Source organism: Schistocerca americana, chromosome 3 (assembly GCF_021461395.2).
Source record: "Schistocerca americana isolate TAMUIC-IGC-003095 chromosome 3, iqSchAmer2.1, whole genome shotgun sequence".
NCBI lineage: Eukaryota > Metazoa > Arthropoda > Insecta > Orthoptera > Acrididae > Schistocerca > Schistocerca americana.
In genome coordinates, this window is record NC_060121.1 from 19,399,449 (window position 1) to 19,425,042 (window position 25,594).

Genomic DNA, 25,594 nt, shown 5'->3' on the forward strand with positions numbered 1-25,594 from the left:
TATAGTTATGACTAATAAAGTGAAAACCAACTGGGTATAGGAAACCATGGAGGACCTCAAGAAACAAAACATCTCCACAGAAGACATCACAGACAGGAAAAAATACAGAGTAAAAAACTGGAAAACAGAAATTTCAGCAGATATTGAAAGAGAAGAAAATGGGGAAGAACGGTACAGAAGAGAGGAAGAGGAATCACAATGAATATATGAGAAGTTTTTGAAAGACAAATGAAATAGACAGAAAAAAAGCCTTGAAAATTGATGGTGCTCTCCTTAAGGGGGTATTAATTAACAATAATTCAATATAATAATAATAATAATAATAATAACAATAACAATAATAAGAAGAACTAAAAGAAAAATATAGACAAAGACTAACAGAAATACTGAAAACAGAATTGACAGCAAGAAACAAGACAAAAGCTATAAATACTTATGCCATACCAATATTGACCTACTCATTTGGAGTAGTGAAATGGAGTAACACAGACCTAGAAGCACTCAATACACTTACACGATCACAATGCCACAAATATAGAATACATCACATACATTCAGCAACAGAAAGATTCACATTAAGCAGAAAGAAAGCAGGAAGGGGATTTATCGACAGAAAAAAACTACATTATGGACAGGTAGACAATTTAAGAAAATTCTTTCTAGAATGAGCAGAAACTAGCAAAATACACAAAGCAATCACTCATATAAATACATCGGCTACACCACTGCAACTTCATAACCACTTCTACAACCCTTTAGATCACATAACATCAACAGATACGAAGAAAGTAAATTGGAAAAAGAAAACACTTCATGGCAAGCACCCGTATCATCTAACACAGCCACACATCGATCAAGACGCATCCAACACATGGCTAAGAAAAGGCAATATATACAGTGAGACAGAAGGATTCATGATTGCAATACAGGATCAAACAATAAACACCAGGTATTACAGCAAGATATTATTAAAGATCCCAATACCACAACGGATAAATGCAGACTTTGTAAACAACAAATAGAAACAGTAGATCACATCACAAGCAGATGTACAATACTAGCAAATACAGAATACCCCAGAAGACATGACAATGTCGTAAAAATAATACATCAACAGCTTGCCTTACAACATAAACTTTTAAAACAACATGTTCCTACATACAAGTATACACCACAAAATGTACTGGAGAATGATGAATACAAATTATACTGGAACAGAACCATTATAACAGATAAAACAACGCCACATAACAAACCTGACATCATACTCACCAATAAAAAGAAGAAATTAACACAACTAATCGAAATATCCATACCCAATACAACAAATATACAAAAGAAAATAGGAGAAAAAATTGAAAAATACATCCAACTGGCTGAGGAAGTCAAAGACATGTGGCATCAGGATAAAGTTGACATTATACCAATTATACTATCAACTACAGGAGTCATACCACACAATATCCACCAGTACATCAATGCAATACAGCTACATCCAAACATATATATACAACTACAGAAATCAGTAATTATTGATACATGTTCAATTACCCGAAAGTTCCTAAATGCAATATAACACATACCATACAGTTGAAAGGAAGTGACGCTTTATCAAGGTCCACGTCACTTTCCATTTTTAACCAGACTTAACGTCTGAGGAAGTAAAGAATAACAATAATAATAATGACACTGTCTCTGTCTCAAGAAATTGATCTTCGAAGATCAGCTGAAGTTATCTCCCATGTCTTACTCTGCCTCTGTCCATGTGAATAACAGTAAAATTTAGGCTTATTTGGGAAAACAGCATCAAAGAAATTGTTTATTACAAATGGAACAACAGTATTATAGATTGCACATGACAAAGATTTACTGTCACAAATTGATGTTATCACCACTCTTGATAAATCCTGTTAATACAGTACAATAAAAATAACAACACCCGATAAATCTCTGTACACACGCCACATTACCACAAGCAAAAACTACATGGAGTGGAAACAGGGAGATACTACGATGCAAAATTGTTTCCATCTTATGACCTTTTTGTTGTTGCTGTGGTAGTCTGAAGATTGGATTGCTGCAGCTCTCAATACTAATCTATCCTGTGCAAGCCTCATCACCTCCACCTCTACATATCTATTACAACACCCACCCGTTTAAACCTGCTAGTTGTCGTGAAGTCTTGATCTATTTCTACAGTTTTTATACCCCTTCCCTTCCAACACACACACACACACACACACACACACACACACACACACACACACTAGCCACCAAGGAAGAGCCTACAGCTTTGATTCAACCCCCTCCCCCCCCCCCCCTCCCCCCCCAGTCGTACCCTCATACCTCCCTAACTATGCTTTGTTCGATACTCCATCTTCCACAATCGCAACGAATTCCTCCATCCTCCATGAGATATATACATCCTAAGCACCAATCCTGTAAAACTGTTGTCAACCTTTCTGCCACAACTCTTAGCCCTGCAGACGTCTTGGTACTTTCTAAAGGCCTCACCTTTAGCCCAAAACCTAAATTCAAGTGTGCTGGACTTGTAAAGGACCTTCTTTCCTTACCTAATCTCTGCAGCTGAAATTTCTTCAATGTGCGTTATGGAGGTATGAGGGTATGACTGGATGAGGCGGGGGGGGGGGGGGGGGGGGGGGGTTGAATCAAAGCTGTAGGCTCTTCCTTGGTGGCTAGTGTGTGTGTGTTGGAAGGGAAGGGGTATAAAAACTGTTGAAATAGATCAAGACTATGCTCCAGACTGAATGCGGAAAGGCATAATCAGTCTTAAATGATGATGATGATGCATCCCACTAATAACAGCCAACAAAAACCTCACATAGAACCTTGCTTAAAACAGTTCCGGCCTCCCTCCCACCCTGAACCTCCCATTCCAGCCAGTCATCTCTTGATTATCTTTCAGGAATTCATCACTTCTAACCCGGCCTTACTTTCCTTTCCTAAATCCTCCCTAGTGAGACCAACATCACTCCTATCTAACACACAGCTACCCATATCCTTAAAATCAATCCGTGCCTTATCATCTTTCTTACAGATAAAAGCTTCATCACAGTGTTCATGAATCATAGTGACTATGTGGCTGAGAGTCTTCACCAACTTTCTAACACCTCTGCATACAAACCTTACAACCATGATCACATCCGTGAATTCCAACAAGACTCCAGCAGCTCTCCAAGACCTTAAGTCCATCCCATAACCTGACTCCTGGATCTATCTCCCTCCTCACACCACTCCTTCCTTTTTACCTATTCGCCAACCCAACTACACAGGTCTCTCCACTTGCCCAACTGTGGCTGGGTACAATCCTCCCACTGAAGATCACATGCAAACCATTGTCTGTAACCTCCCATCCTACAGTGAAGACAATGCTTACTTCCTTCACCGCCTTTCTGCAGTTCCTGTTTTGCTACCACATGACTCCTTGCTGGTTACTATGGATGCAACATCATTTTACAACATCCCCCATGCCCATGGCCTCACTTTCCAAACATCCTCCTGATACCAAACCCACCACCTCTTTCCAAATCCCCTTCCCCAAACACATCCTGACTCACAATTATTTCACTTTCGAAGACCAAGTCACAGGGTGAAATGCCTAAAGCTCACACCACAAGTATGAAGTGCTATTGATTTGCGGCTTTGACTGAATGGATTGGTAGACAGGGACTCATTACTGTTACCCAATCAACAGATTGTAAAAATCCTTTCTTGTGCAGATGTACACTTTTTAAATGAAACTGTGCTTACTGACATTAACAAACTAAAAATATGGTAAATCAGAATGTCAGTGGGGTTTGTTGCAGGATTCTAGTACAGGTTGTCAATGAGATACAGTATTTTTAAAAGTTTCCACACCAATACTAGTTTGTGCCACTCAATCTGGGTAGTTGCTAGGTATGATGTTGTTTGCTTACAGTGTGTTTGTGTGTGTGTGGGGGTAGTTGCTAGGTATGATGTTGTTTGCTTACAGTGTGTTTGTGTGTGTGGGTAGTTGCTAGGCAACCTCTTCAACCAGTTATGTGGAAGTCATAGCCTAACTCTTAGTAACATAACAGATGAAACAAGTAGTTGATCCACATGTTACCTCTTGCACAATCGCATGTGGAAATCGCATTAATCGGGCAAGTGTCCTATGCATTCTCCATTGATATAGGTGTATCCCTTTCTATAAAGAGCTGCATGGAATTGATCAAGAGAATTGTGTTAACTTCCATACATGGGCATTAAGACAGGATACTCCAGATGTATCATGTAACTTGTTTAGCGGTGAAGGAAATTTTAACAATCGTGGCCTCGTAAAGTGCTGAAATAAGCACAATTGGTCTGTTAACAATTGTCTTTGGCTGTGGCAGGTGGAATCTCAGCATCCTTGGAGTGTAAACGTGTGGTGTGAGGCAGTGAACCATCAGCTCATAGGCCCGTTTTTCTTAGAAAGAACACTGAATGCGCACAAGTATCACAGCCTCCTAACAAATCATCTTCCACGGATGCTAGAAGAGATTCCTCTGCAGACTAGGAGCAACTTGTGGTACCAATATGATGGCTGTACAACCCACAGTGCACGAAGTACAACATGGCTTCACAAACTGTTTACAAATCATTAGATTGGATGCAGAGGACCTGTATCTCGGTTGATCCATTCGCCAAATTTCATGCCTGGAGACTTTTTTTCTATGGGGAAAGCTGAAAGACTGTCTACAAGGTCATACCAACTACATCTGATGATATGCAATGATGTATTACTGCAGCCTGTCAGATTGTCCCTGCTGAAATACTGGTATGTGTGCAGCAGTCTTTCCATACCAGAATGGGAGCATATACTGGTGCTGCCAGTGGTCATTTTGAACACAGCCTGTGATGGTCAATTGTCTCATTACTGGTCACAATCCACATAACTAGTGTATGGACTTGGACTGTTCTTTGGTTTGTGCTACCGCAGCTAATGTACAAGTGTTGGTGTGGGAACTTTACAGCTAATGTACAAGTGTTGGCGTGGGACCTTTTCAAAATATGATATCTCATGAATGGCTCACACTAGACTCCTGCAACAAACACCGCTGATAGACTAATTTACCCTACTTTTAGTTAATACCGATAGGCATAGTTTCATTTAAAAAAGTTTATGTTTGCACAAAAAATGCACTTTCTAATATCACTACAACCTGTTGGTTGGTTACTAGCATAAGCCCCCAACTACCAATCCATTCTGTGAAAACCACACATCAATAGCACTTTCCATTTCTGCAATGTTTGTGGTGCAGGTTTTAAGTGATTATCCCTGTATAAACAAATCTGTAGTACTGCCATGGGTACTCGCATGGTGCCATCCTATAACAGCTTTTATATTGGCCGTCAGGAGAAGTCCTTCCTATCCTGTCAACACCTAAAACCCATTGTCTGATTCAGAGTAATTGAGACATTTTCATGATCTGGACTCATGGTATAGACTGCTTCTTCCATAATTTAAAAACCTACTCCCAAATCACCTTAACCTGATTATTCTCAACTCAATGCGCCATATCACTAGACATCGATATCCATAAATACATGTCAAGTGGACCAACCACCAACAGTACCTCCCTCCACTTTGACAGCCGTCACCCATTCCATGTCAAAAAGGCTCTTCCATGCAGCCTTGTCACACGTGGACTCACTATCCCCAGTGGAAAGCAGGAGTTGTCTAAATATGGCAATAGCACTACCAGAGCCACAGTATCCTATCCGTCTCATTCATAAATAGATCTCCCGTGCCATCTCCTCATTTCACACCTGTAACCCTGCTAACCAGACAATGGTCAGCACTCATCTAATCACCCAGGCCTTGAAAAGCTCAACCACATCCTTCACTGGGGCTTTGGCTATCTCAGATGGGGTATACTGTACTCAAGATACTACCCTATTCCTGCAAAGTAATGTTCCACTGCCCACACAATCTAGAGAACATCCTTGTCCGCCCCTAATCCTGTGAGTGACCCAGGTGCAAGACCTGTCCCACAGATCCACCCACCACCTCCTACAGCAGTCCAGTCGCAGGAATCTCCCACCATATAAAAGGCACGATCATGTGCAAAAGCAACCTGTTAAAAATCAGCTATGCTGCAATTACCATACAATTTTCCATGTAGGGATGACAAGTAACCAACTGTTCACTCGCAGTAATGTCCAGCACCAAACTGTGGCAAACCACAGACTTGACATTGCAGTTGCCAAGAGGCTGTACACCACTTCAACAACTGCTTCACTAGACATACCATTTGGATATTCCCTTCCAGTGCAAGTTTCTCTGACCTACGCAGGTGGAAATTGTCTCTCCAGCACATCTAGTGCCATCCACCTGACCTAAACCTCTGCTAATTTGTTTCCCACTGTATCATTTCACCTTTTCCCTTCTCTCTTCTGTACCCACCAATCTTTTCCCATTCAGACAATGTACTGTCTTCTCCAATCACTCTGCCCCCCCCCCTCCCCCCCCACCCCCCCCCCCCCCAACCCCCCCACCCCACCCCGTGCAGCTACTGCGGGTGTGTACATTTGGGTGTTTGTGTGGTTTCCAAACTAAACCATGTGCATTTTAGATATGTTAGATCCATATACTTTACCTGAAACTAATTCTCTGAGGTACTGAGACTACTGCTTCCTGGCTCTATTTTCAGCTAACACAGAAGTATTGTCTACAAACAAAAGTGTATGGGACAGGATATTTACCAGTGAATCATTCACACGGGACACCAAAAAGACTGTTGTGTGGCATGTAGACAACCCCCGAGATGGTCCACCAAGGCAGTGTGACTGCAGGAGCATACAGCAAAAACTCTACACAAAAGATGGTCCAGTACTTCTCAGAGCTTACAGTCAAAAATTATCAGGCAAGGTGTCCATATTATGCAAATTAACGTAGGATTAACAAGTGACAAATGCAGTTACCAAAGCAAATTAGATGATGAGCATGCCGTCAGTATTATAGCTCTATAGGAAATGCATTTAGGTGATAATTCAGAAGCTACATGCAAGATTACGCAATATAAAGCAATATCAATACTCCTCTCAATTGTTAGGTGCTACCACAATAAATGAAAAAAGAAACAGCTCTTGGATTATGCTGGCTTAAGCTGTCAGAAAATTAGTGATGTAGAAGTAATTAGAATAAAACTCAAAGGCCTGGTTATTACATCAGTCCACAAATCACCTAACGGAAAGTGTCTGACGCTAGTCTTACACACAGCAACTAGACAGCACGTATATGTTTAAGATTTTAATTCCAAAACACAACCCGGAGATACATGAATAGAGACAAAAATAGAGAACCATTGTTCGAATGGATCAACACACAAGAAATTATCTAAGTTTGATGCCAAGGAATTTAAAACGTTTTGGGCAGGCAGATGGAAACTGATACAAAACCTTACCCATCCATCTTTTCCACTGATGAGAACAAATTACCACTGAATCACTCAATAGTAGTACTGAAACATTTTTCAAGGAGTGTACATTGGCTCACAAAAGTTATCATTGGTGCTGAAATATCAGTTACAAAATACATTGATAAACCCACATGGAAATTTGAAAAAGCTAACTCGATACAATACACCCAGGAAGTGGCGTCGAGTATGCAAGCAGTAGTAAATCGTGCCATAGAAAATCGTATTACATTTAGTTTAAAGTGCATAATCTGCCAAAACAGTATTCATAGCGGTATTTGTTTGTGCTCTTTTTCACATATATGGATCCATCTATCGTGTATGAACAACAGAAAAGTGATAAATCCGAATTGTGTATGTGGCTTTGTTAAGTGCAGTGGTCGAAAAAGTGCAGTCAAGATGTATAATGCTGGTACTGAAGAACTCATCTCTGATGTGCTGAAAGAAGAACTCGCAATAGCTAAAAAATATATGAATGACATCGAATCGTTAATTAATTCTTTGAATGTCGATTTTAATCCTTTTGTGAAAAATGTACAAAGTGAAAACTACAACACTCTCAAAGAAACCGTTACTGAAATTCAAAGTGCTCCAATATCTGCTATAGTTACGAAAAACTCGTTTGCGCCCATTGCACAAGAGAAACACCGACAAATGAAATTATTGAGAGAAGACGAGACAAAACCAAAAGTTTATATCTTTGCAGACAGCCATGGACGAGATTTAGCCACTATTCTTACGAATATGCAATCTAAATTTTCCGTTACTGCCACAGTAAAACCCGGGGCTCCTTTCCAGCAAATAATTAAAGATTTAAGCCCTCAACCAAACGATGTTTGTGTAATTATTGCTGGAGCTAACGATGTTTATAAAAATGAGTCGAAAAATGCAATCACAGCATTGCGAAATGCACTGGAAAGAATCTCGCCAAGAAAAACAATCATCGTTAGCATCCCATATAGACATGACCTAATAAACAGTTCATGTGTAAATAATGAAATCAAATTCACAAACAGAATGTTTCAAAAGGTATGCAAAGCATTCAAGGACGTGAAGTTTTTGGACAGTAATTCCGAAGAGAGAAACCATTTTACTCGGCATGGAATGCACAGGAACTGGCTAGGAAAACGTGTACTCGCTAAAGCATTATTAGCAGAAACATTCAAACTATTTGAAAACACCACTCCTCCAATCATTCTAAAAGCACCTGTGCCCATTGAAACTGTACCATTGGAAGAAATACATACAGTGTCGTCAAAATACTCCTTCAAACCTAATGGAACAGCTGAAGGGAAGACTTCATATGCAGCAGCACCTGTATGTGAATCAACACAAACAGGTCTTTTATACAAAAGCAAGACAGCATCAGCAGTTACAACTCAAGTGGGAAACGTTAGTCCACCGCCAACTTGTGAAGCAGCAGCATTTAAGGAGGAAGAACAGTCATCAATAGCAGAAACAGCAACACCAACCCCCACAGGATCAAGTGTACAAGCCGACAGTGTAGAAACCTCACCAACAGGAGATCCACCCTCTATGGCAAAAAGGAGCACAGTAGTGACTGCAGCTGCTCCACATAGGATGTGCCTGAGATCAAGAAAGTCCTCAGCTGCAAATGGGGATTTTTTATGGTACTGGGGCAGAAGGGGGAAGGTTCCAATCAGAATGTAAGTAATGTAGTTAATAACAACAAATGTGGGTGTTACCAGCACAACAGCTCCCTCTTCCCTGCAGAAAACTGTTCCTGTAATACTGGTATGTCAAAAGTAATAAAACTCAGTCCTAGCAATGGTAACACCACAACTAATCATGTAATTAAAAATGAGCTCAAAATTTTTCACCAAAATATTCAAAGCCTGCTCTGTAAGTTAGACCAATTTATTGTAAATATTGATGAACCAACAGGCGCAAATTGTGCTCATATTCTCTGTCTGACAGAACACCATATCACTTTTGGCATTGAAATGCTCAATATACCAAATTATGGTTTAGCTACCTCATTTTGTAGAAAGCATATGTGCAAAGGTGGGGCAGTTATTTATGTGAAAAACAGCCTGTCCTTTGATACAATAGATGTAGAGAAAAATTGTGTAGAGAAAGACTTTGAGGCATGTGTCACAGAAATAGTAGAAGGTAACAAGAAACTGGTAATCGTAGCAGTATACAGGGCTCCATCTCGTAATTTTAAAGTATTCATGAAACAATTAGATTCTGTGCTATTGTATCTCACAAGAAAAAATAGGGACATTATAGTGACTGGAGATTTTAATATAGATTTCCTAGGAAGCTCATCTTCTAAGACAGAGTTTGCAAACTTAATGCATACCCACAACCTTGTCTCCACTGTCAGTTTTCCCACAAGAACTACTGCCACTTCCAGCACTCTAATAGACAATATCTTTGTAGATATGAGTAAAACTAATCACATCAAAGTTGAAAAAGTCATAAATGGACTCTCTGATCATGATGGGCAAATACTCACAATTGACAACTTTAATACAAATCAGAACAAAGCTAGTGCACAGTGGAAAACCATTAGAAACATGAATGAGGAAAATATCCAAAAATTCAAATTATGCATTCGGGAGACTGACTGGAGGTATGTTTATCTTGCAAATGATGTTAATACAAAATATAATTTATTTACTGATGAATTATCAGATATATTTGAAAATGTCTTTCCAAAAAAGGTCTGTAGACTACAGAACAGGCAATCAAGCAAAAAACCATGGCTCACCAAGGGCATAAAAATATCATGCCAGAGAAAAAGGGAACTGTATATAATATCTAGACAATCCAATAATCCCCTGCAGATGAAATATTATAGGACATACTGCAAAATCTTAACTAAAGTCATTAAAAAATCTAAAAGTATGTGCATGCAATCTAAAATTAACTGTTCAAACAATAAAATCAGAACAATTTGGAATGTAATAAAGAGGGAAACAGGTACTTCACCATCTGACAATGAAAAATCTGCTGTCCTAAAAATTAACGATTTGGAAATAACTGATAGTAAACAGATAGCAGACACATTTAACAACCACTTTCTAAGTGTCACCTCTCAAATAGGTTCAGTGGTGACCTAAGAGAAGCTTTAGATATTCTGAAACTTAACCTCCCACAATGTTTTAATGATATAAATGTAACACCCATAACTGTTAATGAAATAAAAAAAATAATTCACTCATTGAAAAGTAAAGGATCTTCAGGTATAGATAACATCTCTAATAAACTGTTGAAAGCCTGCAGTAATGATGTAAGTGTAGTACTTGCTCACATTTGCAACATGTCTCTTTATGAGGGAGTTGTTCCAGAGAGAATGAAATATGCCACTGTGAGACCTCTTTTCAAGTCTGGCGATGCTACAGATGTAAAAAATTATCGTCCTGTCTCTCTCTTAACAACATTCTCAAAGGTTCTTGAAAAGGCAGTGTATAACAGGATTGTGGCACATCTTGATAAACTTAATATTATTAACCACAGACAGTTTGGTTTTCAAAAAGGGGTTTCCACAGAGTGTGCCATATATTCACTCACAAATGATGTCTTGGAGTCTATTAATAGTAAGAAGTCACCAGTTAGTGTCTTCTGTGATATTTCCAAGGCCTTTGATTGTGTAAACCACAAGATACTCTTGGAGAAGGTCTATCATTACGGAATCAAAGGGCCTATAGGTAACTGGCTAAAATCATATCTTCAAGACAGGAAACAAAAGGTGGTTCTACATGGCTGCAACAAAGGATCTCCTAATCTAGTGGATTCTGAATGGGGCAAAATTCAGCATGGAGTTCCCCAGGGATCTGTCCTTGGACCCTTGCTGTTTTTAATATATGTTAATGATTTACCCCTGTCCATTAGTAAAAATTGTGAATTCACAATGTTTGCTGATGATACAAGCATTGTCGTTGATGGTCAGTCTACTGCTGATATGGAGACTGATGTTAATGATATACTCAGAGAAGTTACAGCTTGGTTTTCAATTAATTCTCTTTCAGTTAATATTAAAAAAAACTATTTTTATACAGTTCCACATAAAAATAAAACTCTAGAAAGTATAGTAATTGCTCATGACAACCAGGAACTAGAACAGGTGCAATCCACTAAATTCCTGGGGGTTCACATTGACAGTAGGCTCAACTGGGAACAGCATGTGTCCCTTACTCTAAAAAGGCTTTCATCAGCAACTTTTGCTCTAAGAATAATTACTCATTTTGGGGACATCAACATTTTAAAATCGTCTTACTTTGGGTACTTTCACTCATTAATGAGTTACGGAATAATATTCTGGGGTAATTCACCAGCCTCAAAAAAAATCTTAAATGCTCAGAAGAGAGCAGTCAGAATCATGTGTGGGGTTCCTCCACGAACCTCATGTAGAAAACTTTTTATACAGTTAGGTATTCTGACCACAACATGTCAGTACATATACTCTCTGATGAATGTAGTTAATAAAGACTATGCTCAGTATGAAACAAATTGTTCATACTATAACTACAATACTAGAGGTAAAGATGATCTACATGTTGAACTAAAAAATTTAACACTTGTACAGAATGGAGTAAAGTATGCGGCTATAAAGACTTTTAATGCATTGCCTAATTATATTAAATGTACAATAGAAAATGAAACGCTGTTCAAAGGTATGTTAAAAAAATACCTGCTCGACCATCCACTGTACTCGTTAGATGAATTCTTTTCCAGAAGTAATGCCCTCCCTTAATAATAGATGTATTTAGTCTCTTAGTTATTAGATGGATGATACAATATTATGTTAATGTTATAGTGTTAATGTTATAGTTATAATGTTATGTTGAGAATTGCTATACTAGTTTAATGACAGCTTGTAATATCTATATCATTGAATTATATTACTATTCTGTAGCATTAATTGTATTTGTACAATTGTATTGACATGTTCCACATCCAGGCGAATCACTCGCATGTACGGATCTATGGAATACGCATATCAAATAAAAAATAAAAACAACCCGCACTGGACACCTCAAAAGGCAGAACATTGGGAATTATTGTAGATGTAGCTAAATGGAATATCTGAAGGGAGGTAACAAAATAATGTGTACTAGGATGGGACAAACCTGCCCAAGTCCTCTACAAAGGATACCAAGGGTCTAAATAATGTTTTGATAACATTTTGTATTTAAAAATATTTGTGTGTATAAATTGTTCATGTTGATGTAAATTTGACAATTTAAGAAATGGTCATGCTTAGGAACAATGTAAGAAATAGGTGTTATGTAAAAGCCAGTGTGCTTTTGTTTGAAACGAAAATAGCTGTGGGGAGTGGAAAAGGTGCGAAAGGCGAATTGGCGTGCTACCTTGAGCAAGTGTGGGAAGTAAGTCACACAGTCTGTAGGCAGCAGTGATTGAGGTAACTCCTTTGTGGAGCAGAAGCTTTGCCTGCAAATTTTCATAAAAATGCCTTGGTTGAAGACTGCAAACAGCTTACAGCATAGCTGCGAGTTGTTGAGCTACTGTATGTAAAACTGAATGAAGCCAAGAAGAGAAATTGAGCCCATACAGCAAGAAACTTGCAGGCCATAGTGTGGGTAGTGTAGCCATCATAACTGTTCGCCAAACCCAAGCCTATAGCCACCAGATAAGATTTTTTTCTATTTTTACCTTTGTACAGCATGAACCATTAATTTAAACTGTGATTTAATAATCATTCTTGAAATTTACGGAAACTGGCTCACCCTGTCATTTCATCCTAATCATACATCTGTATAGGGTTCCTTCCTGGTGTTTGATTGATCCGAGTGTCCTGTTTTACAGACTTATGAAGTGCCAAGTTAATATAAAGAGGAACCATTTAAATTGCTTTAGTGTAAATAATAAAAATGTTTTCTTAACTATTGCAAAGTGTTATAGTTTGCTTACATAAAATTCAATCAGAGTGAAGTGCCAAGTTAATATAAAGAGGCACCATTTAAATTGCTTTAGTGTAAATAATAAAAATGTTTTCTTAACTATTGCAAAGTGTTATAGTTTGCTTACATAAAATTCAATCAGAGTGAAGCCAAGTTACTAGAACCTGTTAGATGGCTATACAGAATTAGTTCAAAGAATAATAGCTTTTGAAAGTAAATTCCACCAAGAAAGAGGTTTTCTTTAAGTGAAATGTTCAGTTAAAAAGTGTGTGCTTTAGTGTCTAAGTATTTAAGTTTCTTGATTATGGAAAGTGCTTTTCTAAAGGTTGTTCCCCCCATCCCCGGCTAATTTTTTTTACCTTCCTTGAAGTTATCTACTGGGCTTTTTCTTTTTTTAAATCATAATGTATAAAGATGTAGCCCAAAATTGTTTAAGTGGGGTAATTTATTCGAAGAGCCAAACTAAACAGTAGCAAGAAAGTAGGCAAAATTCACATTTCTGCTTCTCCAATACTTCACTATTTCATTGCCAGGATAGGTTGGTGACCATTAAGTACATGTTTTAAACCACTAAATGAACTTGGAAATGAGTTGTTCTAGCTTCAGTATATTATTATTCATACTGTGTTTCTATCTAGCCACTGGGTAAGATCTTAGGAAAAGAAGTGAATAGTCCAATTTACTTATCCATTAGACGCAACACACGGTAAATCCTGTAAGAAGGATAACTCTATTGATTATCTTTTCCTATAAACAGGACTATCCGTCCACAGTGTATTTTATTTGGAAACTAAACTAAATTTTAGTAAGAGGGTTATACGTGGCAACATAGAGACAGGGTTTCTGTTATTTACATAAAAGCATACTAATATCATAATGGTAGTGTTACAAGGTCCTATTAATGTGTGGTCATTACATTTGTTAAATGTCTCACCACATTCCTATTGAAACTATTTACTCTTCTTGTAAATAACACCTATGACAAATTTATACAAATGTCCACTAAGACTTTGCTCGTCAACTTTCATTTAGGTAACAGCGATCTTTTAGATGTATTTAAATCAGTACTGTTAAGAAATACTGACTAGCTTTATTTTCAAGAATCTCAAGTTTAAGTTATACATACTGTTATCCTCCAATAAGAATCATTGGCCGATTCTTCATCTTTGACGGGTTCAGCATGCCTGCAATGCAAAACATTACCTTTTGTATTAACACATGAAATCCAATTTTTAAATTTAATAAATGCTTATACAAACATAAAGTTTCTTCAAAAAATGTATTTCTGACAACTTCCTGTCACAGATAATTTTCACTGAATGTTTCAACCCAGTTATATTGCTGATGAGAAGCAAATGTTGATCTTTTCCCTCTCTTCCTTCACAATCTCCTGTTTTGTTCACCTTGACATATTTCTACCAAAAAGACTACCCCAATGGATCCACTGCTTATATTTAACACACAGTAAATTCAGTGCAAATATTTCCTTAACACAGGATGTGCATTGACGAGCTTGAATTAATCAGAAAAATATAAACAGCTACTAACCATTCCACAGCTCTTACAAAATACTTGCATTAAGTAATCATCAAAGCTACTTTTTGTACAGCAAGAGGACTAACAGTCAAAATGGTGCTATATGCTACAGGCAGTGCAATACAATTTATTTTACTCATTGCTACAGCAATAAATGTACTTATAAAAATATTCAGACTTAGACTATAATCAAATACAAGAGAGAGAAAATATTCTAACTAAAGAGATATAGCAGCCATAGGCAGAAACAAATAAAAAAACTGATACTAATCTTAGCTTTGAGGACCAAAAGTTTCTTCATCTGGAAAATGTAAAAAGAGAAATGAGACTGTTCAAGAATTAAGGATGAAAATTCAGGATCTTGAGTCAAGGAAGATGGATGGTTAAATGAATGAAAAAACTAGACTGGACATGATGAAATTGAGTTCAAAAGAGCAGCAGATGATGTAATTTTAAATGCTGAGAAATAAGATCTCTTCAAGAGGAGCCACCAAAAGGTCAAATAAGTGAAAAACAAGCTGAAAATACCGGTAAATGGGCTAAAATGGCGGCAAATAGATAAACGAAACAGAAAGATAGTGCTGAAGAACAGGCAACCAAACAACAACAACAACAACAACAATAACAATAACAGCACATTGTAGCAATATATAATAGCAGTCCCACAACATCTGGAGGACGATTTTCCACTAACAGAACAATAAATTCATGAAGCCATCAAATCATTCCAAAACTTCAAAGCAACAAATGAAGACTCCACTACAGCAAAATTATTGAAATAGTCAGAACACACAAATGATCTACAACTGCTGTTTGAGAACATTTGGAAAGCTGAAGAGATTATTGAAAGCATTAATCCACAGCTATGAAAAAAAGGGGACACACAAAATGTCAACAATTGCAGAGATGCCTGACTTCTGCCAGTGGTATACAAAATATTATCAAAAATTCTCTGGACAGAGTTGTAGAAACTTTAGACAAATAACTGGGAGAATCTCAAGGAGCTCTAGAAAGGGAAGACCCTGCACAGAACAGATGTTTATTAGAAAATTGATAATTCTCCACAGACTGTTAATCACCAAACCATTAATAGTATCACATATTGTTTTCAAGAAAACATTTGATTTGGTAGGCAGAGAAATTATGGGTAAAAATCATCAAAGAATTTTGTGTTAAAGCAAACATAATCCTCAAAACACTAGCAAATAGGGTGACTGAAGCTAAATTTATGGGAGAAGTATCTCAACCATTTGAAATAAAAACTGGTGTTAGACAAGGGGACAGTTTATCACCTTTACTGTAACACTACATTCTAGAAAAAATAGAAAGTTATTGGAATTTGGAGAAAAAAAATCACAAAATTGAACCAATAGTTTTAGGACGAAAAACAAATGGAATTAAGGTAAACTGCCTGGCTTCTGCAGATGATTCTGATATACTTTCAAAAAATCTGACAGACAGTTATTAAAAGAAATCTTTTGGAGGAAATAGCAAAGAGAGCTGGTCCCAAAATTTCAGCCGAAAAAACAACATTGATGACAATTTCAAACAATGCATCAACATTCTTAGAAAAACAAAAATGTAAAATAGCATTAGTAAGTAAATTTAAATATATTGGACAAACTGTACAACAAAATGGACTAGAAGAATTAACAGTAGATGCAAGAGTCAGCAAACTGGAGAGAGCAAATCGTTTGACAAAGGATATTTACAACAAGAAATGTACAACTAAAAAAAACAAATTTAAACACTATCCCACAGTGGTATGACCAGGATGTTTACATGGATGAGGATGCCTAATGATGAACTATAAGCTGGACAGAACAGAGGTTCCACAAAGGAGCATTATTAGAAAATAATGGTTGCAATACAAGCTACAGATGGCTGGAAAATGAGAAGTAATGAGGAGATCTACAAAAATTTTGAGAAAATATCAGAAGTAATGGCTAAAAGAAGATTAATCTTTTTTTAGAGACCTCTACTGAATGAGTAGTTCTGGAAGAAGGAATCAATGATAGCATGGATTACAGAAATAAGAAAGAAACAACATCAAACAATCAGAAATAATAGAAAGAAACCTTTTTACAGATAACATACTGAATGTAAAAGGATCATCACCTCTCCAAGATCAAAATTAATTTCATCCCTCTCAATAAGACTGTGAAAACCGGAAATAAATTTCATAAATATGATACTGCGAAGCTCAAAATCAATCAAAACGTAATGGAACAATGCCACCAGTAACTGACAGTTGAATCCCATAAATGGGCAGACATTGCCTCCATGATCCAACAAGCAGCTAATACTACAATCCTGACAGCTAAAAAGAGGAATCATACATGGTGGAATGAGGTTTGTGGTGAGGTGGTGGCCCAAACAGCAAGTGCATGGAAGTAGTGGAACTCTACCAGGAGACCTGATGATTTTGATGTATTCCATGAAGTTCAAAAATATGCAGCCAGAACTCTACTGCATGAGAAACAGCAGTTAGAACAGATCGATCAGCGTTTCCAGATAAACAATGTCAGAGACTTCTATCAGACGTTCAAATCGAATTTGAAAGGATACCACGCCCCTAGTTTTTGTTTTAGAGACGAAAATGGAAAGCTCAGTGTTGTGTACATAGTTCCGCGTATTCAGCGCGTACACAAATTTCCCACTAGAGTGCGCCCCGCTAAGCACAACAGCGCAGGCGCAGCACTCGTCCATCTCCCCACTACGAGATGGCGCTGCCATAGAGACGGACCAAATTCTGCTTCCGCCGATCCGCGTATTAATATGTAACGCAGCCAATGAGATTGCTGCTAACATAGAACACTTTCTCCTCGCGCATCACACTCACGCAGTGATACACGAACGTGCGAGGTATTATAACGGGTGTAAAGACCTTCGATCAGTCAGTCTGCATTTGTCTGCACCAGTCTGCATTAGTCTGTACCAGTCTGCATTAGTCTGTACCAGTCTGTACGAGTTCTACAATTGTCTGTGCCAGTCCATAGTCAAGATCCAGTCTGCGCCTAATAAGATTACCATATTCCTGTACATAGCCATGAAGATAAATGTATAGACACTTTTGTCAAGTATCCGAGATATATGTAAGAATAAGATTAATGTACCAATACCAAAGGAACTTCAGATTGTCAATTGTAAATAGCATCCAGAACCAAGTTAAATAATTTTTATATTTGTTATTATTTTAATAAATGTGTGTGAAAATTAATCAAGTTCTATTTAAAGTTGGTCACCATCAATCTGCTACTCTAAGTGTGCAAGTGGCATTTCTATCGTCTGACCTAATGGCAGAAGATAAACATGCCATGATAAGACCACGAGACATATTGCTGACACTCGCTTACTTCGTTAGAGCAACAAGTCAAATAATCTGATGGTGTGTGTACTGAAGGTCTTACAGTACGCACACCACACTCGGCCTGACCAACAAAGAGAACTGCAAGATAATGTCTCGTTACTTTGAAAACCTACTTAATTGTGATGAACCGAAAGAAAGATTCCCTGTATGTGCCCCAATCCACAAACTACCCCTCATCTCCATCTAGTAAAGAGGAGACCAAAGAGATCATCAACAACTTTAAGAATAATAAGGCAGCTGGAGAGGATTCAATAGTGGTGGAACTACTGAAGCTGGCAAATAATGAAACTCTAGATATACTAGTCCAACTTTTTGAGGAGATCTGGAGAGCTGGGATGATACCAACTGAATGGCAGTCAGCTTTAATCCATTGTATACACAAAAAAGGTGATAAATAGAATGTCAATAACTATAAGGGTACCTCATTAGTATCTGTTCCATATAAGATTCTCTCCAAAGTGATACAGAATAGAATAGAAGATCATTGTAACCAACTGATTGGGGACTATCAAGCTGGTTTCCGAAAGGGCGATTCTTGCACAGAACAGATCTTTAACTTGAAGAACATGATCAGGTACAAAAAAAATTGGAAAAATAACTATGTGGTCATATTTGTTGATTTTCAGAAAGTATATGACTCCATCGACTGACAGGCAGTAATGAATATTTTGGAAAAGTTTGGGGTGGATAATACATCAAGAAAGCTGATCAAACAAACTCTTACTAACACAGTGTCAAAAATTAAATTTATGGGTGAGGTATCTGAACCTTTTCAATTGTGCCTTGGAAAAGGTCATTCAAGAGTGGAGAAAGTTATTAGCCCAAGGAGAAACAAATGAAGAGTGGTTCAGACTTGGTCCTAAGAACAAAGGGGTGTGCATTGGCTGCTTAGATTTTGCGGCTGACCTAGCCATTTTTGCTAACAACATAGAGTCAGCAGTCAACAAGATAAATAGGCTGTCAGAAATTGCTGAAAAAAGTTAGACTCCAGATCTCTATTCAAAAGACAAAACATATGACAAACATCTGTGATGGACCTGAATGGATAATAACCAACCTGGGAAAAAATTGGATGAGTTAAGAATTTCAGGTATCTCGGTGAAGTCATCCACCTGGAGAATGGATTAAAAGAAGAAGCAATTGTCGGGATGAGGAAGTTAGACCAAGCATACCAACTGACAAAGAATACTTATAACAAAAAGTCTATGAGTATATGGGCCAAGTTCCAACATTATAATACAGTTGTAAAACCTGAGGGCTTATAAGCATCCAAATCTTTGACCACGAATAGACAAGGTAAGCTGAGCGGCTGGAAAAGCGTGAGTGTAGGATATTAAGGAAAATCCTAAGGTAATAGATGGGTCGATGGACAATGGCGAATGAGAGCAAATGAGGACTCGTGCAGCAAGACAGAACCTATCACAGCATCCATTACGAAGAAATGATTGTTATTTTATGGTATCTCATGAAAATGGACGGTGATCGACTAACAAAAAGAATATGGAGTTTTATCCCATCTAAGAAAACGAGGCCGAGATGGTTCAAAGAATGTGAAAAAGATCTTAAGCAGATTGGTACCTCAGAGAGAAATTCCTGAAAGGAACAAATTTAGAAGATTGGTGACCAACTACCAAGGTTTTAACATGGCATCAACATCCGAAAGACAGTGAGGACCATTATCTGAAGAGCATAAAAAGGCACTTCTTGCAGGGGCTCAGAAGATACTGGCAGGAAGTCAAAGCTGGAGCAAGAACAAGACCTGGACACTAGAGTGAAGTCGGTTGTTACCACGCAGTCCGTAGAGACTCACCTCAATAAAAAAAATAAGTAAATAAAAATAAAAGGGTTTCAATGCAGAAGAAATAGGGGATTGAGAACAACACGAATAGAATAAAGGGGGAAAAACATGAGGAGGAGATGGACGAGTACTGGAAAAACAGGAGACGACAAGGGAAGAAGAAGAAGTGAAGTTATTACATGATGAGAGATGGTGATTGGATTTGATTTGATTCAGTTTTCATTACATACACCGAAAAAATGAGATGATTCTCGAGAGTGTGGAACATGTCAGAATGTATAACACAAAACATTTTAATATAATGAATACTACCCTGATCATTTGTCATGAGATTGTCAAAATAGGTGAATACAATACAATAAACTGGAAAAGCTAATATTTACAGAATTAATACGCTGTCAGAATGAAACATTGTTATGCACTATTAATAAATTTATCATACACAAAATACCTAATTTTGACTGTTGCAACCAAGTGCTGTCAAAACTTATATCTAACATATTTTTACTTAAGCTGGCCTAACAGTCTCTGTTAGGATATTCATCTATAGAGTAGAAGGCATTGCCTATCAAAAAGTCATTCAAACTCTGTTTAAACTGTGCTTTATCTGAAACCAAGTTTTTAATGGTTGCTGGTAATTTATTGAAAATGTGTGTTCCTGAATATTGGACCCCCTTTTGGACCAACATAAGTGATTTTAGGTCTTTATGTAGATTTTTCTTATTCCTAGTATTGATAATATGTATTGAGCTACTTGTTGGAAATATAGATATATAACTTGCAACAAATTTCATTAAGGAGTAAGTATACTGAGAAGCAATGGTTGGAATTCAAAGTTCCTCGAATAGGTTCTACACGATGTTCTTCAAAGACTGGTCCCAGATACTCCATTGCACCATTCACCGAACCTGATAACCCCGAGCCGTCAGTAACAAAAATTAAGTCTTGCTTAAGAGATTTACAACACTACATGCACTTGTTACCAAAGTCTCATTTACTTTTAGAGCTATCTGTTCCACTTCCTTTTTGGCCCCACTTCTCTCTGTCTTCACTATATCTGAAACAGTTCTTATTTTGTTGCCCGATACAATTATCATTTTCTCTTAATAAAGCTACTTCGATTTCTGGATTACTTGATTCAATATTTTGCAGTATTCTTTGTAATGCATTACAATTCTAATATCAGAAACGTTCCTAGATAGTAGATACAGTCTCCTTTTTGCCCCACATGATATCTTTATTCCTTGTATAATCCATGGTTTATCTTTTGACTTCTGTGTGATCTGAGTTACCTTTAGGGGAAAACAATTTTCAAAAGAGGAGGTAACTTTATTAATAAATGCTTTGCATTTTCCATTTGAGTCAGGTAAACATCTCTCCAGTTCATGTCTTTGAGCAATTTCCTGAATTCCTCAATTTCTGGCTTATTTATTATCCTCCTGTACTCAGATTTAATATTTTTTTATCCTGACAAGTTTCAACATTTAACACAAGATGCTGCACGTTGTGATCAGATAGTCCATTTACTATTGGTTTTGTGATATGACGTCTTTCCCCTAGATTTGTTCATAAAGATATTATCAATAGCAGTCTCAGAGCATTTACATATCCTAGCTGCAAAGTTCACAATAGGAACTAAATTGAATGATAATGTTAAAAACACCAGCAACCACTATTTCCCCTTCTTTTGTTTTTTACACAAGCTATTCCTTTCGCTTTGTGAAATGAAGCACTGCCTAGTTACAAAACACAGGACTACTATGACAAGGTGAAATGTTCTCAGAGTGCTACATGTATGATAGTAAATGTAATCAGCACTATAGTTGTTTTCTGAGTAGTTATGCTGTGTGTGTTTCATTCAATCAGATGAAATGGAATAAAATCATCAATTTATTTATTTGGGCTCTTTATCACCAAGATACATTCAATGTTGGTTGAGGTTTATCTTTTGAATTCACTCCAGTGTAGATTGTCAAAATTTTATCAGTTGTCAATGTACTTGTAACACAGTTTCCGAATTTACTGCCATCCAGGAAAGTATCGCACTCAAATTATTCTCAGAGACTGAGAGATGGCTGAAACCGAGAGCAGAAAGCTCTGACATATTTAGTGATTAATGGAATATATATCAGAAAGGCAGGTTAGACACTGTAGGAGAGGGAGTGTCCATTGTCTCTATTGAGGTCAAAGCTGATTGTGACAGTGAAGTTATCTGGTTGCGTATAACAAGTCTAGGTGAAATCACGTTAATTAATGGATAATCAGCCACCCAGTTCTGCTATGACAGTTTTGGAGCCATTCACAGAAAGTCTACAGACAGTAGCACGTAAATACCTAGATCATGCAATACTAGTTGGAGGTGAATTTAGCCTACTGAGTATAGATGGTAGCCTATGGCTTCATTGCAGGGGGTGCAGTCAATCTTGTGAAGCACTTTTGAATGTGGTTTTCAAAAATTGTCTTGAGCACCTAGTTTGCCATGCCACATGCAATGGAAATATCTTAGACCTTGTAGTTACAAACAGGCCAGATATCATCAATGACTTCAGCATAGAGATGGGGATTAATAATCATGATAACATCATAACAACTAAGGTTACAAAAATTAATAAATCAGTCAAGAAGGCTAGGAAAATGTTCATGCCAGAAAGAGCAGATAAGCAGATGTTAGCATCTCACTTAGACAGAACTGACATCACTTAGTTCCATTAAGATGGACGTAGAGAGATTATGGTCAAAGCTTAAACAGATCGTGAATTGCACTCTCAACAAGTCTGTACCTAGTAAACGAATTAAGGATGCAAAAGAGCCACTGCGGTTTAACAATGAAATTTGGAAAATACTGAGGAAGGAAAAGCTATTGCACTCTTGGTTCAAAAGAGAATGCCAAATGGCAACAAGGAAAGGTTACTACCACTGTCATACCTCAGCAAAAGATCTGGCTGAGAAGCAGGGGAATTTATTGTCCTATGTAAAATCACTAAGTGAGTCAAAGAATTCCATCAAGTCACTTGACCAGTCTGGTGTGGCAGTAGGAGATAAATGTTTTAAATTTTGCATTTAAGAAATCATTCATGCAAGAGAATCATATAAACATACCGTCATTTGACAATAGCACAAAGACACCTAACAACAATCACCACAAGAGGCCAGCACTAGCACAAGTTGTTCACATGATATTCGTTGGACTGTTGCCTGTAAACCCGTCCCATGTCAGTGCTCTTGGAAGAGAGCTGTGGCAGTGACATGGCTCTGCTGTTGTTCCTGTGCAGTGATCTGCAAAGACGCGACGGTACGGGACGGGGGGTCGGGTCGAGATTCAAGCAGTGATTAAGTACTTCATAAAGAAAGGTATGAAAGTGAAGGACATTCATGCCGATTTCCAGAAAACACCAGGGGACTCTGCTCCTTTGTCTTCAACTGTTGCCAAGTGGATAAATGAATTTCAATTTGGTCAGGAGAGCTTAGATGATGATCGTCCATGAATAGGTCAGCCAAAACGTGTCACTACTCTAGAAATCATTGCAAAAGTCCGCATAATGATCAAGGAGGATCACCAATTTAGAGTGCATGAAATTGCTCACGCTTGCCAGATGTCATCTGAAAGGTATTCACAAGATGGGTGCCGCGACTCTTGACGCTGTGTCAAAAACGCATGAGAATGGACATATCACAACAATGTTTGGCCTGTTTTAGGAGAAACAAACAAGATCTTTTGTGCTGGTTTGTGACCACGAGGAAACTTTGGTTTACTACTATACCCCAGAGACAAAGCAACAATCAAGGCAGTGGAAACATGCTGAATCTCCGCCGCCAAACTCCTTCAGCGGGGAAGGACATGGCGTCAGTGTTCTGGGATGCGCCACCAAATTCCTTCAGCGGGGAAGGGCATGGCATCAGTGTTCTGGGATGAGAAGTGGATTCTGTTTGTACATTATCTCCCCACTGGGCAAACAATTACTGGAGAATACTATGCTAACCTTCTGGACAAATTGCAACAAATGATATGCGAAAAAGGCCAGGTTTAATAAGGAAGAAAGTCGTCTAGCATCAAGCAAATGCACGCTCGCATGCATGTACCATCGCCATGGTAAAATTACACAAACTAAGGTATGAATTGTTGCCACACGTGCCTCTTCCCTAAACTTAAAATTTTTCTTTGTGGATGAAGATTCACTTAAACGAAGAATTGATAGCCTGAGTTGACAACTATTTTATAGGCCTGGAGGAAAATCATTGTCGAGATAGGATCGAGGTATTGGAACACTGTTGGACCAAGTGAATTAATCTACAAGCAGGGTACATTGAAAAACAAAAAAGTTTCAGTGACATAAGTACATTTTTTCTATTCTGTTTCAAGAACTTTTCAAACCACCCTCGTAAGCATCCCCGACGCCTGAAATAATTAAAAACAAATAAGTCGCCAGTTGCAGATGGAATCTCAATTTGGTTTTACAAGGAGTGCTATATGGCACTGGACCCTTACTTAGCTTGTATTTATTGTGAATCTCTCACCCAGCAGAAAGACCTAGCAACTGGGGAAAAAAATACAGAGGCGTCTCCTGTATATACGAAGGGCGAAAGAACAGACCCGCGAAATTACAGACCAATACCCGTAACATCAGTTTGCTGCAGAATTCTTGAACATATTCTGGGTTTGAATCTAATCAGTTTCATAGAGACCAATAAGTTTATGTCCACAAATCAGTACAAAGCATCGCTCATGGCCAACTCAGCATGCCCTTTTGTCATACGACGTCTGTTCAAAAAATTCCAAAACTTTGTCCACAAAATTTTCTATGCTTATCTTTTAATTACTATGGATTGTCTCCTTCGAAATACTCTCCTCCACAATTGATACACTGCTCCCCATATCATTTCCACTTCCAGGAGCAGTCTTGACACACCTCTTGCTGGGTCGCATAAAGTGCCGTCTGCGAATTTTCTTTTATCTCATCTACCATTGCAGAACTTCATCCTTTTCAACTTTGGAAATAAAAAGAAGTCTGCAGGGGTCATACTATTCTCGCAAGGAACATCTCATTCTCATTTGTGAGATCCAAAAGTTTTTTTGGTCTTGACTCATGAGCCGTGGAATGAACTTGGCGGCAACACAATGCATTCCAAGATGCTGTGTCATTTCATAACATGATCCAATTGAAATGTTACATTCTTCTACAATCTCTCAGACAGTGTATCTTCGACTGCCACACACAATTTCTTTGACGTTCCTGACACAAGCGTCATCAGGGGACATCTAAGAGCGTCCTGAACAAGGATTATTTTTGACTTTTGTAAAGCCATTTTAAAACGTGTGAATAATACATAACACCAAGTATGGCTTAAGCACTCATCGCTATAGACTCCCTGCATCATTTGGTGTGTCTGTGTAAAGGTTTTCTTGAGTTTCACGCAAAATTTAATGCAGATGCATTGCTCCTCTAACTTTGCCATCACAAAATTCACAAACCCAGATTCCATATTTCTTGATTTCCGAGAAGCATTTGACATAGTGCCTCACTGCAGACTTTTAACAAAGGTACAAGCACATGGAATA

General features: G+C 37.9%; 1 protein-coding gene across 1 annotated transcript in view; it reads right to left on the reverse strand.

Moving 5' to 3' along the window:
• Positions 1 to 14,461: 14,461 nt before the first annotated feature.
• Positions 14,462 to 25,594, reverse strand: part of LOC124605201 (molybdenum cofactor biosynthesis protein 1-like) — a 64,570-nt gene continuing 53,437 nt past the window's right edge. Inside the window, exon 7 of the mRNA XM_047136735.1 lies at positions 14,462 to 14,517. Coding sequence (XP_046992691.1) covers positions 14,462 to 14,517 — 56 coding nt within the window. The remainder of the gene's footprint in view (positions 14,518 to 25,594) is intronic.